Source organism: Ursus maritimus, unplaced genomic scaffold, assembly GCF_017311325.1.
Source record: "Ursus maritimus isolate PB19 unplaced genomic scaffold, ASM1731132v1 scaffold_8, whole genome shotgun sequence".
Classification (NCBI taxonomy): Eukaryota; Metazoa; Chordata; class Mammalia; order Carnivora; family Ursidae; genus Ursus; species Ursus maritimus.
The window spans coordinates 80743911-80761909 of NW_024426996.1; the positions used below are offsets into that span (position 1 = coordinate 80743911).

The window sequence follows — 17999 nt, forward strand, 5'->3', positions numbered from 1 at the left end:
CACGAGGCCTGGCTGCTCGCAGAGGGCTCCCAGAGCTTTGTTAGCAGGTTTGGATCCTTGGAGATTCCCCGACACCAACCACAAGGCAGGTGGGGTCTATCAGGCTGAGTCAGGAAGTGGGGAGGTCTCCCAGGTGCCTGCCACCTTAGGGTCCTGCTGAGTGGCCAGCCCGCCTTGCCTGGACAGCCCCCACAGTTGTCATGGGGCCTCCTCAAATAGTAACCAGAGAGACAGTCACTCAAGATCAATAGTGATGGATTTTGTGACTGTCCTCCCTTCTGTGCACCCCACCCCAGTTTCACACTTTCTCTGGAGCCCTGGGTGCCAGACCCTGAACCAGGCTATGCTATGACAGGCCTGGGTACCACCTGATGGGGGTGTGTGTGTGTGACACCAACCCGCCCCTGACCACACTGCCACGGGACAGACGAATGGGGCTGGAAAAGCCACCACAGTGTTCCCAAAACAAAAGGGGCACTTGTGCACAGGCTCTCCATTAAAAGAGAGAGGTCAAGTCGAGATGCCTGACAAATGCTATGTGGGAATCTCAGCCAGGTTCTGGTTTAAAAAGAGAAAAAAAAAAAACCATTATAGCAAACAATCTTTTAAAACTTATAGCGAACAGTCTTGGGGCCCTAGAGAAACATGAATACGGAGAGGATATTTGGATGATGGGAATTTTTGTTGAATCTTCTAGTTCTGTCATTGTGCTGTGGTTATGCAGGACCATGTCTTTTTTTCAGAAGATGCACACCACAGTGTTCAGGAGTGAAGAGTGTCTGATGCCTGCAAATACTTCCAGATGGTTCCTTAGGGACAGATAAGTCAATAGCTAGATGAAAGACATGGCAAAGTTCATACTTATGACCTACATGTGATCATTTTGCATCCAAGCCCTCGCTGCACGATTTTTTCACCATTTTCGTATGTCTGAAAATAATCTAATAAAATAGTAGGGGTGGGAAGAGCTCTTGCAAGAAAACTGCAGGAGGGAAGCGTGTTGTTGCAGGGAAAACCCGCCCGGAAGGAGGCAGAGGCAGGCTCGCTCCTTGTTCCCGCCGGAGGCCCCTGCCACCGGGACCACTGGTACCGACCTCAAGGCCGCAGACCTCCCCATGGCTGCGCGGCACAGCGAGATCTGCTCCACCATATTCTGCAGTTCCTGGCTCCTGGCGCGCTTGCCCTGGATGATCTGGTCTCGCTTCTCTTCCTCCTCGCGCCGCTGGGTCTCCTTGAGCAGGGCCAGCCGCTCCCGAAGCTCCACCACAGACATTTCCCCTTCCAGGCCATACCCAGGGATCTGCAGGGTGATGGCGAGAGCCGAAGCTTGCTGTCAGGCCCATGCCCAGCCTGCACAGCCGTCTCCTGTGCCCTGACCTGTCCTATGCATCAGCACTGGTGCCCCTCCCCCAAATTCCGTCTGGTCCCTGTGCCCAGGAGACCTCCTTGCCTCTGCTCGGTAGCACCTGTGTACCATGTGTCCCTTTCAGTCTCTCCAGCCTGGGCCCCTCTGTGATGACTGCATATCACAGCTGGGTGCCCTGTAGGCTCCTCTACTGTGGTAGGGCCCAAAAGGAGCTCACCGCTATCTCCCCAAGCCAGGCCCCAGGGGCCTGGAAAGAGTGCCCTCTGGACTTCCCACATGCCCTGGGATCAGGACGGGTTCCCAGAGCAGTTGCCATGGCCCTTCCAGGCCTGCTCCCACCTCACCAGATGCCAGCCTGGCCTCTCCTGCTGCTTCTCACACAGGCTTCCAGGCACCAGTGTTCTCCTCTCAGCCTTTACGCATCCAGCCTTCGTGCACCTGTGCTCTCCCTACACCGCCCTTCCCACCTGGGCCTGGGGAGTCTTGGGACCTCCTTCAACAGGAAGCCTATCTTGTGAAGCCTACCTTGCCCACTCCCAGGGGCCCTGGCCTCTGGTCCCCAGAGGTCACAGAGGTTTCCCTACCAGGACTGTGCACTCTTGGGCCAGCCCTAGGCCTCCGGCATGGCAGGTGCCACATCCACAGCTGGACGTGCCGCTCACGCCAGGTGGATCTGGGCTTGGGGCCAGACCTCCTTTGGTCTGGGTGGGAATCGTGGACGCGCCCTCCCATGGCAGTGCCGGGCACGGCAAGACATGGGGAGGCTCCCCTAGGACGGGCTGTGTCCTTACCTGGGTCAGGTCCACGAGCTTGCCCTTGCGCGTGGGCTGTGTCTCCAGGGCTCGCAGTTGAGAGATGAGCTCACAGCGCCGCTTCTGCTCCTCCTTGGCTGCCTCTGCTCTGCGCTGCAGGAGCTCCCGGCTCTCGTCTATCACCTCCTGAACTTAGGGGCCAAGCAGGGTGCTGAGGAGGTCGGAGAGTGGCCTGCCCAACTCCAGCCTTCCCTTGAGGGCAGCTGGGCTCTCGACAACCACAGTGGCTCACTGGGGGCTGGAAGCCAGTCGGGACCCGAGCTGGGGGGAACAGAGCTGGGCACGGCGTCATGGTATCCGGCCCCCTGCCCTACCTATCTGCCTCCGGCCCTTCAGGAGCTTCATCTGTGCCAGCTTAACATTCTTCTGAACCTCCGTCACCTGCTCCACCAGCTCCTTCATGGACCTCTCCTCCTGGAGGCGCCTCTCAGCACACTGCTGCATCAGCTCAGCCGTCTGCTCAGATAACCGACCCACCATGGTCACGCTGGAGGGGTCCCCTGGAGCAGGCCTGTGTCCCCCGCTCTGCCCCAGCCCCAGGAGCAGCATGAGGTCTGGGGAGCCGAAGCAGCTCCTGACCCCGAGTCACCTTAGAACCCGGATCTAAGCTCATCAGCTCCTGGGAGTCCCCTGGAGGTCAGGGCCTACTGGGGAAGTTTCACCTCATGTCCTGCCTTCCTTCACTGTGGTCCTGGGGAAACCAAGTCAGAGCCACTGGGTTTGCCCTGAAGCCCACCCACCCCTGGACTCCAGTTGAGAGAGGAGGGCGCTCATTGCTTTGAAGCCCTGCGGAGCACAGGACATGCCGGCCCCCCGGGCAGCCTCAGGCTCCTGTCACATGAGCCCCCAGGCAAGTGCTGCTGGTCACCCCGCTCTCTCCTCTCTCACAGTGCCTCGTTAGTGCAGAGTCTTAAACAATGGGACGGGAGGGGGCGGTTTTGCCACTTGGACGCGCGTGCCTGGAACCCTCCCGTGTGTGCAGGGCTTCTCGCCTCATCCCCTCCGCGCTGCCTTCGCTCGCCTCGCAATGTGCTCTCCTGGACTGTAGCTGCCTTCTCTTTGTGGCTGCGTGTTTTGGGGACTACATCACAAAGCTTTCATCCATTCTACTGTGGATGGACATTCCGATCGCTTTTAGTTTGGTGCTGTGGTGAACAATTTGGAGCACTCTTTTTAGTCCTCAAGACACGGCAATGCACACCGTGGAGTTCACAGCTCCCATCACCGACCCAGGGAGGTCACGGAGCTAGCGAACCCCCCGCCCTGGCAGCCTGTGCAATGGGGGGCTCAGTTTCATCTGCATAGTGAGCGGGAATCAGCCTGCAGGCAGCTCGGACTGCAGGTTTAGAGACGGGGCCCAAAGTAATCCTTCTGTGACACAGCCTGCTGGTGCGCATCGAAAATGGCTCTTGACCATCCCTTTCGATTTATACCATGAAGCAAGGAAGTGCTCACACAACAGAAGAACAGAGGGCAGTCAGAGCGACACAGGAGCCAACCCGAAAGAGCTCCCAAAAGCCAAAGCTTGCAACAAAATAAACACCATCCTGTTGGGTTACAACACAAAGTATAAGACAAATAGGCACGAATCCCCACTGAAAGAAGAGATTGATTGAATAAGTAAGTGAGGGAGAAGAGAGGAGTCCTCCCTGCAGAAGAATTCTCAGTAGGCGCCCACTCTTTGAGTGTGGGCTTTGCTTAGAGACCCCCTTCCACGGAGTACTGAACGGTGTGGGGAGATGATGGCAGTGGAGAGAGCTGGCAGGCACAACCTTGGCCAGGGGACCAAGGTCAACATCACAGTGATGAGTGTTGAATGCAGATGCCCTTGAGAGGGTGTGATGAGAAGAGCACTTTGCCTCTGCAGTCTTCCTCCCAAAACCGACACCCCCAGTCTAACCATGAGAAGAACATCAGACATGTTCCCAACCAGGGGCATTCTACAGGATACCTGACCAGCTTCTCCAAACTGTCATGGTCATCAAAAACAAGGAAAGTCTGAGAAACTGTCACAGCCAAGAAGAGTCTGAGACATGACCTTTAAATGTAATGTGGGATCCTGGGACAGGAAAAGGGCATTTGTGGGAAAAAAACGAACTGAAATCCTAAAGAAGCGTGGTACATGAAGAGTCATGTACCAATGTTGGCTACTTAGCTGTGACAAATATCCCATGGTGCAGTGGGCCAGTGTCCCCCCCCCCCCCCGCAAAATTCACATCTACCTGGAACCTCAGAATGTGATCTCATGTCCAATTAGTTGAGGATCTCAAGATGAAATCATCCTGGATTAGGGTGGGCCCTAAATCCAATGACAGGTGTTCCTAAGAAGAGGAGAGGACACAGACGTGGACACATGACACATGACCGTGTGAGTGAAGAGGAAGGCAGAGACTGGGGTGAGACCGCCACACACCACGGAGTTCCTGGGGTCACCGACAGCTGGAAGGATCCTCCCTGGGGAGCTTAGCAGACAGTGTGGCCCCGCTGCCACCTTCCTTGACCTTGGGCCTGAGCCCTCTGGGCCGCGGTGCTTTGCTGTGGCAGCCCTGGGGACCGCGTGTGGAGCTGGAAAACAGCACCGGCAGGGCGGCTGGGTGGGAGGACACAGGAACGTTCTGCACTGTCTTTGCAACTTTTCTGTAACTCTTAAAACTGTTCCAAAATAAAAAGCGTATTTTTAAAAGTACTTTTGAAAACTTGGTAGTAAGTGGGAAAATGCTCATGTGAAAGTATGAGATGAGAAGAGGTGGGTTACCAAAATCTGCAAGGAGTCTTATCTCACATGAGTAAACTACAAAGACTGAATGAACCATGGGCAAGGAGGCCTGCCCTGCAGGGTCCCCAGGCCCCCAGCCCGGCCACATCCCGGGGACAGCACAGACACAGCTCGGGGACAGCTCGGAGGGAGGAGAAGAGGCAGCATCTGCAACAAGGGGGTGGGTGGTGCAGGACCAAGGACAAGGCCGAAGCTGGGGAGGAAGACACATAGGACTTGGGGCGCCTCGGTGACTCAGTCAGTTAAGCATCTGACTTCAGCTCAGGTCATGATTCCAGGATTCTGGGATTGAGCCCCATGTTGGGCTCCCTGCTCAGCAAGGACTCTGCTTCTCCCTCTGCCCCTCCCCCTCCCCTGTCTTGTGCACATTCTATCTCAAATAAATCAATAAAATCTTAAAAAAAAAAAAAAAAGACACACAAGACTTTAAGTGCCATGTCTGTCTGGACCAGCTCTGCTACTTCAGGCCCTGCCAGCGTCTTTGCTGTTAAGCGAACACAGGCGTACCCATCTTCTCAGGCCCTCCAGAGAGGTGCAGAGGGCAGGGTGGCAGGAAGGGCTCCTGTGGGCCAGGCCGTAGCAGTGGAACCTCTGACCAGCTGAGGCAAAAGTTACAGTTAATGCTGTAAGAGTCATCATCCAACATGAACCATACGAGAGAAATTAAAATCCCTTTCTCTTCAAATGTTTAATGCCATCTAATCTGCCTAATTTATTTGTATAAAACATATTAGTCACATAAATGCATGTAACTGGACATTCCAGGATGGGGAAGGAAGCCAAATGGGTTGGAAGCATCAGAGGAGGCCACGTGGCAGCCTGCCTTCCACCCCCACCCAGCAGTAACCAGAGTGGTGTCATCAGAGGCCTAGTGAAAAGTGAGGACCTGAGTGGTATGGAGACCACTCCTGACATGCTCGCCGTGTGACAGTGGGGGCCAAATGGGGAGCAGGTATAAGGTTCTCCTGCCTTTGCTAGTCAGTGAGGTATCAGTGCAGGTCTAGCCAGAGCTCTTGCAAAGATGTAATGAGGAACCCCCCACGTAGAGGTCAACAGAGGCCAGCTGGGGAGCCTGGATTGCTAGGTCCACCTGAAAGTAATATGGCAGCTCCCCATCTTCCCCTGCCAGTGTGAGAGGGAGCCATCCAAGACAAGGGTTTAAATAAGATCCAGAGTCCCATAATATTTAATGTTTGGGTTTAAGTAAAAAAAAAAAAGCCACTCATCATACCAAAGGCCAGGATGATGTCAAACAGAATGAAGACAGGCAATAAATGCTAAGACTGAGATGATAAAGATAATAGACTTGACAAAGATTTTTAAAGAAGCCATCATAAAAATACTTCAATGGCAATTATGAACATGTTTGAGACAAATGAAAAAAATAGTTTCAGCAAAGAAAGAAAGCCTTAGCAAAGAAATAGAAGACATAAAGAAGAAACAAATGGAAATTTTAGAACTGAAAACCATAATAGATGAAATAGAAAATTCAGTGGATAGCTTCACTGGCAGATGGAGGGAGGGAGTAAAGAATCTGTGAACTTGAAGGTAGAACAGTGGAGAGAAATCACCCAATCTGAACGAAACAGAGAAAAGAGACAGAATGAGCAAAACCTCAAGGACCTGTGGGACAATCAAAAACATCTACCACTCCTGTCATCAGAGTCCCAGGAAAGGGGAAACAAGATGAAGAGGAAAAAGTACTTCAAAAAGTAATGGCCGAAACTTCCCAAATTTGGCAAAAGACATAAGCCTAGAGGTGCAAGAAGCTCAGTGAACCCCAAAGATGCCCACGCTGAGACACATTGTATTTGAATTTCTGAAAACTTAAGGCAAAGGAAAAGTTTTGAAAACAGCCAGAGAAAAACGACATGTTACTTATAAGGGAGAAACCATGTGAATGAAAATGGATTTCTCATCAGAAACCATGGAGGCCAGAGGAAGACGCACAGTATTTTTCAGGAGCTGAGGAAAAGAATTGTCAAACCCACAATACCATGCCCAGCAAAAATATTCTTCAGGAAAGAAGGAAACAAAAACAACCTCAGATGAAGGAAAACTAAGTATTTGTTGTCAGCAGACCTGCCCTAAAATCACAGCTAAAGAAAGTTCTCCAGACAGAAAGTGGTAAGAGAAGGGAGCTTGGGATGTCAGAAGGGAAGACAGAACATGGGAAACAAAAATGTGGGAAACACGACAGACTTTCCTTCTCCTCTGTAGGCTTCTAAATTATGTCTGATGATAGAAGCAAAAATTATAACACTGTCTGGTGTGGCTCTAAATGTGTGTAGAGGAAATATTTAAGACAATTCTGTCATGACTCTGAGAAGGAAATGGGACTTGGGAGGTGAGGTTTCTAGACCTTACTCAAATTGTTAAAATGACAATATTTGGGACTCCTGGGTGGCTCAGTCAGTTAAGCATCTGCCTTTGGCTCAGATCATGATCCCAGGGTCTTGGGATCGAGTCCCACGTTGGGCTCCTTGCTCAGTGGGGAGTCTGCTTCTCCCTCTGCCTGCTGCTCTCCCCTTGCTTGTGCTCTCTCTCTCTGACAAAGAAATAAAATCTTTAAAAAAATAAATAAAATGACAACATTTGCAGGTGGTGATAAGTTATGTATGCACGATGTAATACTTAGAGCAATGACTGAAAAAGCTATATTAAGAGATACACTATAGATAAAGTGAAATTTAAAAAGAGGAGCAAAAAAAAAAAGTAAAACATAAAAAATAAAAAGATAAGCAAATAGCCCATAGGAAGGCAAGAAAAAGAAAACAGAGAAACAAAAATAGGACAATCAGAAAAAAAAAAAACGCTGGCAGACTTAAATCCTAACATATCAATAATTACATTAAACACAACTAGATATGCCAATAGTGGATATTGGCAGAGGGGATTAAAAAACATGACTGAACTGTGTGATGTCTACAAGAAACTCATTTCAATTATAATGATATAGGCGGATTGAAAGTACAAGGATGGAAGAGAGGTCACACCAACATTCATTCAAGGAAGCAGGACTGGCTGTTAACACAAGATAAGTTCAACTTCAGAGCAAAGGAAATTACCAGGCAGAGAGGGATATTATATAATCATAATAAAAGGGTCAACTACCAAGAGCACACAGCAATTTTAAATGTACGTGCATCAGACAACAGAGCTGTGAAATATGAGAAGCAAAAACCGATGTAACTGAGAGGAGAAAAAGACAACTTCACAAGCACAGGTGAACACTTCCACCCTCCCTCTCCAGCAACCGATAGGCAACCAGATGCGGAGTTAGCGAGGATACCGAAGATCTCAGTAGCTCTCAAGCAGCAGGAGCGGCCAACCTTGACAGAACACGCAGCGGCTCGGCACACGCCCCTTGCCGTCAGCCCGGGACACAGAGCACGGCAGACAACACCTGGGCCGCGAGCCAAACTCAGCAAACCTAAAAGAACTGAAATCATACAGAGTGTGTTCAACAACCACAATGGAATCAAAGTAGAAATCAGAGACAGAAAGGTAACAGGAACATCTCCACATGCTTGGAAACTAAACAACCCACTTCTAAGTAGTCCATGGGTCAAAGAGAAAAATCTCAAGAAAAATGAAAAAAATACATTGAATTGAATGAAAGTGAAATACAGTATATCAAAATTTGTGGGACACAGCTAACACAGCAAATAAAGGGGAATGAATAACACTGAATGCTCACAATGGAAAAGCAGAGAAGTCTCATACCAGTAGTCTAAGCTCCCATCTCAAGAACCTTGGAGAGGGGTGCCTGGGTGGCACAGCGGTTGGGCGTCTGCCTTCGGCTCAGGGCGTGATCCCGGCGTTCTGGGATCGAGCCCCACATCAGGCTCCTCCGCTGGGAGCCTGCTTCTTCCTCTCCCACTCCCCCTGCTTGTGTTCCCTCTCTCGCTGGCTGTCTCTATCTCTGTCAAATAAATAAATAAAATCTTTGGAAAAAAAAAAAAAGAACCTAGGAGAAGAAGAGCAAAATAAACTGAAAACAAGTAGAATGAAGAAAATAATGAAGAGCAGAGATCAATGACATTGAAAACAGTAAAACAATAAAGAAAAATCAATAAAACAAAAAGCTGGTTCTTTGAAAAGATTGATGAAATCGACAAATCTCTAGTAAGACTTGCAGAAGAAAAGTAAAAAGGCACAAACCTACCAACATCAAGAATGAAAGACGTTATATCACTATAGACCCTACAGACACTTAAAAAAAAAGGTGCTAACAGGACATTATAAACAACTCTGCATAAATCTGACAACTCAGTGAAACAGGCAAATTCCTTAAAAAACACAGATGATCACCACTCACCCATTATGAAGCAGATCATTTGAATAGCCTTATAACTTTTATGGAAATTAAATTTATAATTTGAAAGCTTTCAAAAAATAAACCTCCAGGCTTAGATGATTTTGCTAGAGAATTTTGCAAAATGTTGAAAGAGTTAACACGAATTCTATACAATCTCCCCCAGAAAATAAAAGAGGAGAGAACCTCCAAATTCATTTTATGAAGCTGGTATGACCCTTATACTGAGACCAGACAAAGGAAGTACAAGGAAGAAAACCACAGATTAACATCCCACCTGAAATTATATGCAGAAACACTTGAACAAAATCAAAATAGTAGCAAGTAGAATCAGCGTACGAAAAAGAATTATAAACCCCAAAGTGGGGTTTACGGTAGAGATAAGCTGGTTCAATATTTGAAACTCCATCATGTGGTGAAGAAATTCATCACTTTGTCACGAATCTACTATATTCAGAGCCTAAAGAAGAAAAGTCACATGATCACATCCATTGATGCAGAAACCATTTGATGAAATTCAGCACCTTTTCATAACGAAAACTTGTGGAACTTCATCAACTTGATGGAGAGTGCATCCACAAAATCTTCCACCCAACCTCAGTACTTAACAGTGAAAGACGGGTTTCCCCTGATGTTATGAACTAGGCACAAATGTATACTCTCAGTCTTACCCAACACAGGCCTGGAAGTTCTAGCCGGAAGAGCAAAAGATAGGAATGCAGGGCAGAAATAAAGAAATTAACTTTACAGATGATGTGATTGTCTACATAGAAAATCCTAAGGAATCTACGACAAAACTCTTTGTTTGTCCTAGAAAAATAATAAGGGAGTTCAGCAAGGTCACAAAATAATATACACAAATATAATACACAAAAGTCAGTTACATTTTGATGTACCAGCATTGAACACCTGGATACCAGAATTAAAAATCCAATACCATGTACAATTACTCAAAACAATAAAATAAAATAAATACTTAGGCACAAATCTAAGTGAACATGTACAGGACTTGGGTACTCAGAACTACACAACCCAGATGAAAGAAGCACACGGTTTAGATAAGTGCAGAGACATAGTGCATTCGCGGATTGGAAGACCCAAATGGTTGGCCATGAAAGTGGATTCAGATCTCAGACCGTGTACAAGAATAATCTTTGAGTGGATTTGAGATCTGGATGTAAAAATGAAACACAAATACTAACATGGGTACGGGAAAAACCTTTCTTTTGCTCTTCAGAATGTGGACACAATAAAAGGAAAGCTTGGTAAGTTTGCACCACAAAACACATCACAATCAAAGCCGAGTGACCAACTGGAGGAAATTGTCTACAATATATCATAAAGAGTTGCTTTCCCTAATGTGTAAAGAACTCTTAAAAATGAAAGAAATTAAGGCTAAGAGCTCATTGGAAAGTGCTGACGGACCTTTGGCACCGAGACCACTCAGTGGGGAGGGGACCGTGTCTTCAACAAGCGGTGCTGGGAAAACTGGACCCCTACCTCACACCACACACAAAAATCAATTCAGAATGGACTAAAGACTTGAACATAAGACCTGACATCACAAACTCCTACAAGAAAACAGGAGAAAAGCTCCCTCATATTGGCCTTAGCAATTTTTTTTTTTGGAGGGGGGGATTTGACATCAAAAGCACAGGCAATAAGAACAAAAATGAACTATTGGGGCTACATCAAGCTAAAAGGTTTCAGCACAGCCCAACCAACCAAATGAAAAGGCTGCCTATGGAAAGGGAGAAAGCATTTGCAAACCGTATATCCAATAAGGGGTTAACATCCAAAATACACAAGATACTCAGACAACTCAATACCAAAAAAAGCCAAATACCCTGACCAAAAAATGGGCAAAGAACGTGAACATTTTCCCAAAGACGATAAACAAATGGCCAAGGTGTGTATGAAAAGATGCTCATCATTACTAATTATCGGAGGAAAGCAAATCAAAATGACAATGAGCTATCACCTTCACCTGTTAAGACGGCTGTCACAACACAGTCAAAAGACAACAAGTGTGGTGAGAATGTGGAGAAAAGGGGGCTCTCGGGCACTCTTGGTGGGAGTGTGAGTTGGTACAGCCATTATGGGAAAGAGTGTTTTAATTTTTCCTCAAAAAATTAAAAAGAGAATTGCCAGTTATTTTTTTAAAATATTTTATTTATTTGAGAGAGAGAGAGAGTTAGTGGGAGGGAGAAAGACTCTGAAGCAGACCCCACAGAGTGCAGAGCCCAATGTGGGGCTCGATCTCACAACGCTGAGATAGTGACCTGGGCTGAAATCAAGAGACGGACACTCAACTGACTGAGCCAGCCAGGCGCGCCTGTCACATCACACACCTTAAACGTACAGGAGTCTGACTCGTCAGACATGCCTCAGTAAAGCCGTGAAAAACTGGACAAAAGCCACGAAGAGACAGTTCACAGAAGAAGTCACAGAAATGGGTCTTAAATACATGAAAACACGCTCAGCCCCACACCCAACAAATGACAGGCTTGTCAGCACTGTGCCGAGATGCCGCGTCGCGCCCACAGGCTCGGCGCAAATCTCCGAATTCAGGGCAGTGCACCCTGCTGGGGGTCCCGGGGGCCCAGCCCCTTGCATGGCACCTGCGGAAGGTGACGCGGCATCTCCGATGAGACCGCGTGCCCTGGACAACGTGGACAGGGCAACACAGCAAAAGCCCTGCGTTTCGTGCCTCTGACTTGGCGACAGCCCCTCCAGGAGTTCGCTGTGAGAGTGTCCCGCCCGAGGCCAGAAGCTGCAGGGCGTTATTCACGCACCTGCTGCACCGACATCGGCATCACGTGCGAGGAAAGAGGGGGGCAGGAAGTGTGTGTGAGCAAGTGTGCACCGTTGCTTCGAACAGAAGACAGAAAAGATCGTCCAGAAATTAATGGAAATAAGAGCTGAGGTGGGTAGGTGGGAATGGGCTCCCGAGAAGGACGCTTCTCTGAGTCTGTTGTTCATATTGTTTTGACTTTCTTTTTGTAAAAAAGGAAACTAAAAGGGAAGGAAAAATAAACCCTAGCATCTAATAGAAATAGACACAAACAAGTTTATGAAAAAGGCTTTCAGGTGACCGCAGGTCCTCAGGGGCATACGTCTGAGGATGGACAGGGCTGCAGTTGGGCCGCAGAGCCCTGGCCATTTGCAGGCCCTCTGCAAGGAACAGGCTTTCAGGGAAACACAGGTTGGGGGCCCCCACCTAGGCCACCTGTCCTAGGAGGAGGACGAGCCCAGAAAGATATGTCTGTAGCTTCTGTGGTGGTAACGTGGACGCCCACAGACCCTCCTATGGAAGAGGATACCAGATGCAAACCTGCCACGTGTTGGCTTTCCAGACGTTTCTGCCAGACCTTCAGGTCTTTCTTCATGTGTGGATGTGTGGGCCAGCTGACTCTGCTGGTGGGGGTGGGGGCAGTGTGGACCAGAAATGCTGGCCAGACTGTCTACTCAGAGAGCTTCCAGAACCCCCATCTATCACGGTGGGAGAGAAATCACACCCACGCTAGAGGTCTTGGGAGAAAATGACCCAGGGTCAGACTGCAGACTAACCACCACAGGAGTGGCCAGGCCCATGGCCCTCGACAGCCCCACAGCTTCTAGGGATCAGACAGGCCCGCCGGCCAGCCCCCAGGCCCCAGCTGCTCCCACAAGGCTGCGTCACCTCCTCCTTCTTCTGGTCGGCCTTCTGCTTGTTCTCCTGTGTGAGGTGCTGCCGGGCCAGGATGGCCTCCTCGCGGCTCAGCTTCCCCTGCAGCCTCCGGCACTCGCCGGCGGTCAGCTCCTCCTCCCGGTCCTTCGCCTGCATCTTCTTCTGCCACTCGAGGAACTCAGAGAAGTCCCCGGCCCCATCCACAAGCTTATCTACCCTGGGGAAAAGGGGGAAGAGGAGGGGCTGGGGTTACCCCCAGGTCAGGGTCTGTGCTGGCCACTGGGAAGCCACAGGTTCCCCTGGGGGCAGTGGCCCTCACAGGCATGGAGCACTCTTCACCCAGCACCAGCCACATCACCCACCCACCCACCGTCCACCTGTCCCTGTCCTGTCATCCAGCCTTCGGCCACTCGTTCATCTGCTCACCCGTCTGTCCATCAGCCATCCCTCTGGCCACCCATCTCCCCTCTCATCCATCTGGGCAGCCCCCCAAACTCCCACCCACAGCCCAGCTCATGGGGTAAGCACAGGGCTCTGCCATGCTGGTGGTCTGCGGGGAAGGGCGACATGAGCAAAGGTCTGAAAAGAAGGTGACCCCTGAGAGAGGTTTGGGCTGGGCTTTCTGCTCAGTCCCCTTCCATCCCATCCATTTCCCTCACTGAGCCGGGGTCACCTTCCTTGGATACAGCTGTGACCCCAACACTGGCCTGCTTGCAGACCCACCAAAGCACCACAGCTACCAGGCCCCTCTTCTCCCAGAAGAGCCATGCCCTGCGCCCCCTCCTCTGAAGGGGGGTGAGGAGCAGCCGCCCCCACCTCTGCAGCTCTTCCTCCACCTGTCGCTGGTATAAGGACCCTTCTCGGAGGATGGCAGCAGTGTTCAGCTTGACCGGCACTTCATTGGGCTGCAGGGGAGAGGAGGGTGAGGGCAGACTCAGGGCACCAAGTGCCCCCTTGCCCTCCATACTTGGTCTTGCCTCCAGCTCTGGCCATCTGAGCCCCTGGGCATGGAGCAGGCCAGGAGGTGGGTGTCCAGGGACAGGGGACCGGCACCCATGCCCAACCGGACCAGTCAGGAGCACCCCTCACCTTGTAGAAGGTCAGCTTTGGAGTCTTAAGGATTCGGGGCATGAACCAGAGCGGCAGCTTCTTCTTGGAGGCCTGTAGAGTCAGGGCCTGGCATCTGCGGCCACTAGGTGCCCTTCAATGCACCCTGGGGAGGTGGTGGGCCCTGCACCCCTGGGAGAGCCAGCACCCTCCTCTCTATCTTAACTCCAGCTGCCCACCCATGGGTTCCCAGCCCGCCCCGTGCACGTGCGTCCCCCAGGGCAGCGCCTCTGTCCTCCAGTGCCCTCCCCAGCCTTTCTGGGGTGTCAGGCCTCCCAGACGGGGACAGGGAACGAGTGGGCCTAGCAGGCCTGGGGACAGCGGTTCCCAGTCAGGGGAGCGTGAACCTCAGGGCTCGGGGCCCATCCCCCCAGCTGCTCCCTGGGGCTGGCTTCCACGACCTTTCCCAGCTGCCCCCCAAGTGTGCTCCATCCTGCCGCTGCTGCTGCTCTGAGGACACTTCCAGGACGGGCCCCACAGCCCCAGTGTGCAGAGCCATGGGTCAAAGGGCAATCCCCGGGAACCCAGCCATTATGCCCACCCCCTGGCCTGCCCCAGCTGCTTGCGGGGGGGCCAGAGCACCTCTGCCTAGCCGGCTGCCGCCAGGGGGGCCTGCAGGGGGCAGGGCAGGCCCAGCCCCTCAGGAGTGAGCAGCCACCGAGAACAGGCCTTCCTTGTCCTGCTCCCTTTACTTTTTCTTTATTGACAAACATACCTGGGGTTTTTGTTTTTCTTAGAGAAATATTAAGTGCCCCATATGGAAATCTGGGAGCACCCAGACAGCACAGAAGATGCGTGCCCGCAGTGGGCTGGGAGGTGCGTCCGCGCCCGCGCGCTCAGGCCGCGCTCACCCTGGCTCGGGGAACCTGCCCCTCTGTGAACCGAGCCTGGAAAGGCTCAACGAGGGGCTCACTGCAACGCCGCCGGCAGGGCATCGGGAGCCATGTTTCCGTGCCACCGTGCAGACTGAGCCAGGGTGTGGAGGGCTGGGCGTTACCTGCGTCAGGGGCTCCCCCCGGGACCGGGGCACCGCGCACCGCATCTCCCCGATGTTTGCCTTTAGCAGCCGCTCCTGCAAGCAGCAGCAGTCAGTGTCCCTGGGGCCCAGAAGGGACGAAAGCACAGACCAGCTCCCCAGCCCTCCTCTGCCTCCTCCTCCCCGCACCTTCTTGTCATAGAACCCCTCAGAGGGCTCTAGGAAGGCAGGTGTCGTGGAAGGCTCCTCACCTCGGCCTTCCAGCGATTAACTCTCTTGGTCATCTCTAGCAGCTGGCACTCCTTGGGCGGCTGGTAGGTGCTCCTGGGGATCTGGTGGGGGGTGGGAGAGGAGCCTGCGGTCAGCGGAGGGGTGTGTAGAGGTGCCAGGCCGGCGGCCAGCTGGATGTGGGCGTGGGAGGGTGGTGCCCGTGCCAGGAGAGGCAGGGCAAGAAGGGAAGCTGCCGAGATCTGACTGGGATTCCCCGGGTGCTAGTGGTCATCCAGGGGAGGGAAAGGAAGGACTTCAGGCCAGCAGCAAGAAGGAAGGTGGCCGAACATAGCGCCCAGGCCCAGGAGACACTGGAGGAACAGGCAGATGACTGGGGGCCAGGGGATGAGGGAGGAGGCCTGGAGGGGCAGGTGAGGCCAGGAGAGTGTCACGGAGCCCAGGAAAGTGAGTGCCAGGGAGCCCAGAGAAGGGGAGGGGCTGCACCATTTTACTACTGCAGAGACCAGAGTGGCCTGAGAAGTATCTGTGGGGTCTAGTCATGGGGACCCTCGCCAGCCTGGAGAGGGCAGTGTCCGTGGAGGGTGGGCAGGGACAGTCGGGAAAGCCCTGAGCTCCAGACCTTAACTCCTGGTCCTCTGCCCTGTGTGTCTAAGGGGCATCCGAAAACTCGATGAGGGGTGAGGGGTTTGCGGAAAGCCTGTCTGGGCAGACAAGCTGCAGTGAGACCTAAGGCTGCCCCCCAGCACCACCCCCTTACCCTCACATGGTCCTCAATTCTGTGAGGAAACCAGGGTGGTTCCGGGAAGCTGAGCCACCACTGGTGCTCGGGGCAGAGAGCACAAGCAGTCAGAATGTCGCACCCCAGTCACGGTGACCAGCTCAAGGGGGGGGCATGCCCCCTGAGCTGGTCTCATCATACTGTCATGGAATTCTTGGCCCTAGATGTCTTCTCATGCCCTGGATGGTTTGCTACAATGATGGAAGTTTGCCCAAAGATAAAGGTGACCCACAGAAGCACAGCTAGAGCTCTGATCAAGCCAGAGGCAGCCAGTTCTCTATGGTCTAAACCAGATTGAACGGCTTTTTCCTGTTATTTGCAATACACAGCATCCTGACTGGCAGGAGAAGTCGGCAAGGTAGGGAGAGAGAGAGGAAGAGGGCGGGGAAGAGGGTCTAGGCAGATGTGACAGATGTGCAAAGACCCTGGGGTGGGGACAGGCCCATATGACTAGGGTCACACAGACAGACATTACCACCGGCCCACGACCTGAAGAGTACAGAAAAGTATATGGTGATTTACACGTGCGCCGTGCACTCTTTAATAGGGAAGGAGAGGTATGCTGCAACAGGCTCCACGTGCTGAGCCCAGATGGTTCTGAGCACCATGGTCCCCTAGCCTCATTTCATGTCACTGACCAGACCTCAGTATGTGGAGCCCAGGAGCCCACTGGGCAGGCTCCAGGTCAGCTGGGTGGGGTCATCAAACACTCCTAGTCTGGTCCAGAGCACCCTCGCCCCGGGAAGAGCCCAGCCTGCCACCGGCTCACAGCCTGTGCCCACTGCAAATGCCTGCACTTACTGGTTTTGACTTGGCCACGACCGGGACTGGCTCAGGGACTGGAATGGCACGGGGCCGGGGGACAGTCAGGTTGAACTCCTTGGGCTCTGTGACCTTGGCCTTGGTCTTTGAAAGAGGGGGCTGATTGGACATCGCTTCCTCCAGCTGGTGGATCAGCTCCTGGACCTCCGGCTGCCATCTTGAAGGCAAAGGTGGAAGCAGCCGTTTAGCGCCACTTCCAAAGCACGTCAACTAGGACACGGTCCTTGGGATCCAAAGGGTCCCCCAAACACCCGGGTCTACTTCCGGGTGGGGGTGATGATGTCTCCGATGCAGGCACTGTACCAGCCACACCCCAGCGTCGCACAGCAGGTGGGGAAGCAGGACCAGCAGCACTGTGGGCCCCAGCCAAGCTGGCGAGCGAGCGAGTGGGAAGCTGGGAGGACAGGGACAGAGAGATCCTCGCTGCAGGAGTCCAGCGGGTCTGAGGAGGAGGGCACTGGGGACATGGAGCGAATCTGGGCCAGCAGATGGCCCAAGGAAGGAAGCCAGGGCAAGCTGGAGATTCCTGGAACGTTCCCAGAGCTGCACTGTTGGTGACATGTGGAGAAGGGGCTACAGGAGTGGGGCGGGGGTGCCATGGAGCAGGGGTTTGGGCAGGGCATAGCCCACATCACCAGCCTGGCCAGTGAGGCTCCCCTGAGGGCAGGCAGCATGGTTTGGATAGCTTGAGGACCTCGGCCCCCAGAGGAAGGAGGGGCATGTCTGAGGGCCAATGGGGAGCAGGGTTTCAGGAGGGGCACGTGGGGCAGGGCAGGTCTGGGATGGGGCTGGTCCCATAGTGGGCAGTAGTAGGGCTGCATAGGGGGTGGTGGGGCAGGGGGCGGGGCGCCCAGGAAGCAGGCTGACCCCAGAGGTAGCTCTCAGGGCCCTGCAGGCCCAGGCCCCTGCTGGCAGCCCTGTGGATGGACAGTGAATCCAGCCTGGCTGGGACTGAGGACTTTCTTCCAGGGCAGGGGCAGCTCTGAGGACACCCCACAACCCCAGAGCCACAGTTTCCTTCCCACAGAAGGGCTTCTACCATCCCTGGGCCTCTGGGTCTCCTGCACACCGCTGGTACCTAACATGGTCTATTTGTGCCCAAACAATCTCTCTGTCCCCAGGAAGACAATGTGGACAACTGCG

General features: G+C 52.5%; 1 protein-coding gene across 1 annotated transcript in view; it reads right to left on the reverse strand.

Moving 5' to 3' along the window:
* Window positions 1-468: 468 nt before the first annotated feature.
* CFAP99 (cilia and flagella associated protein 99) overlaps window positions 469-17999 on the reverse strand; it is a 31002-nt gene continuing 13471 nt past the window's right edge. The window contains exons 6-14 of the mRNA XM_008706235.2: window positions 16836-17013; window positions 15277-15357; window positions 15047-15121; window positions 14032-14103; window positions 13759-13847; window positions 12955-13159; window positions 2493-2634; window positions 2158-2309; window positions 469-1300 (exon numbers count right to left, since the gene is read on the reverse strand). Coding sequence (XP_008704457.2) covers window positions 914-1300; window positions 2158-2309; window positions 2493-2634; window positions 12955-13159; window positions 13759-13847; window positions 14032-14103; window positions 15047-15121; window positions 15277-15357; window positions 16836-17013 — 1381 coding nt within the window. The 3' untranslated portion in view covers window positions 469-913. The remainder of the gene's footprint in view (window positions 1301-2157; window positions 2310-2492; window positions 2635-12954; window positions 13160-13758; window positions 13848-14031; window positions 14104-15046; window positions 15122-15276; window positions 15358-16835; window positions 17014-17999) is intronic.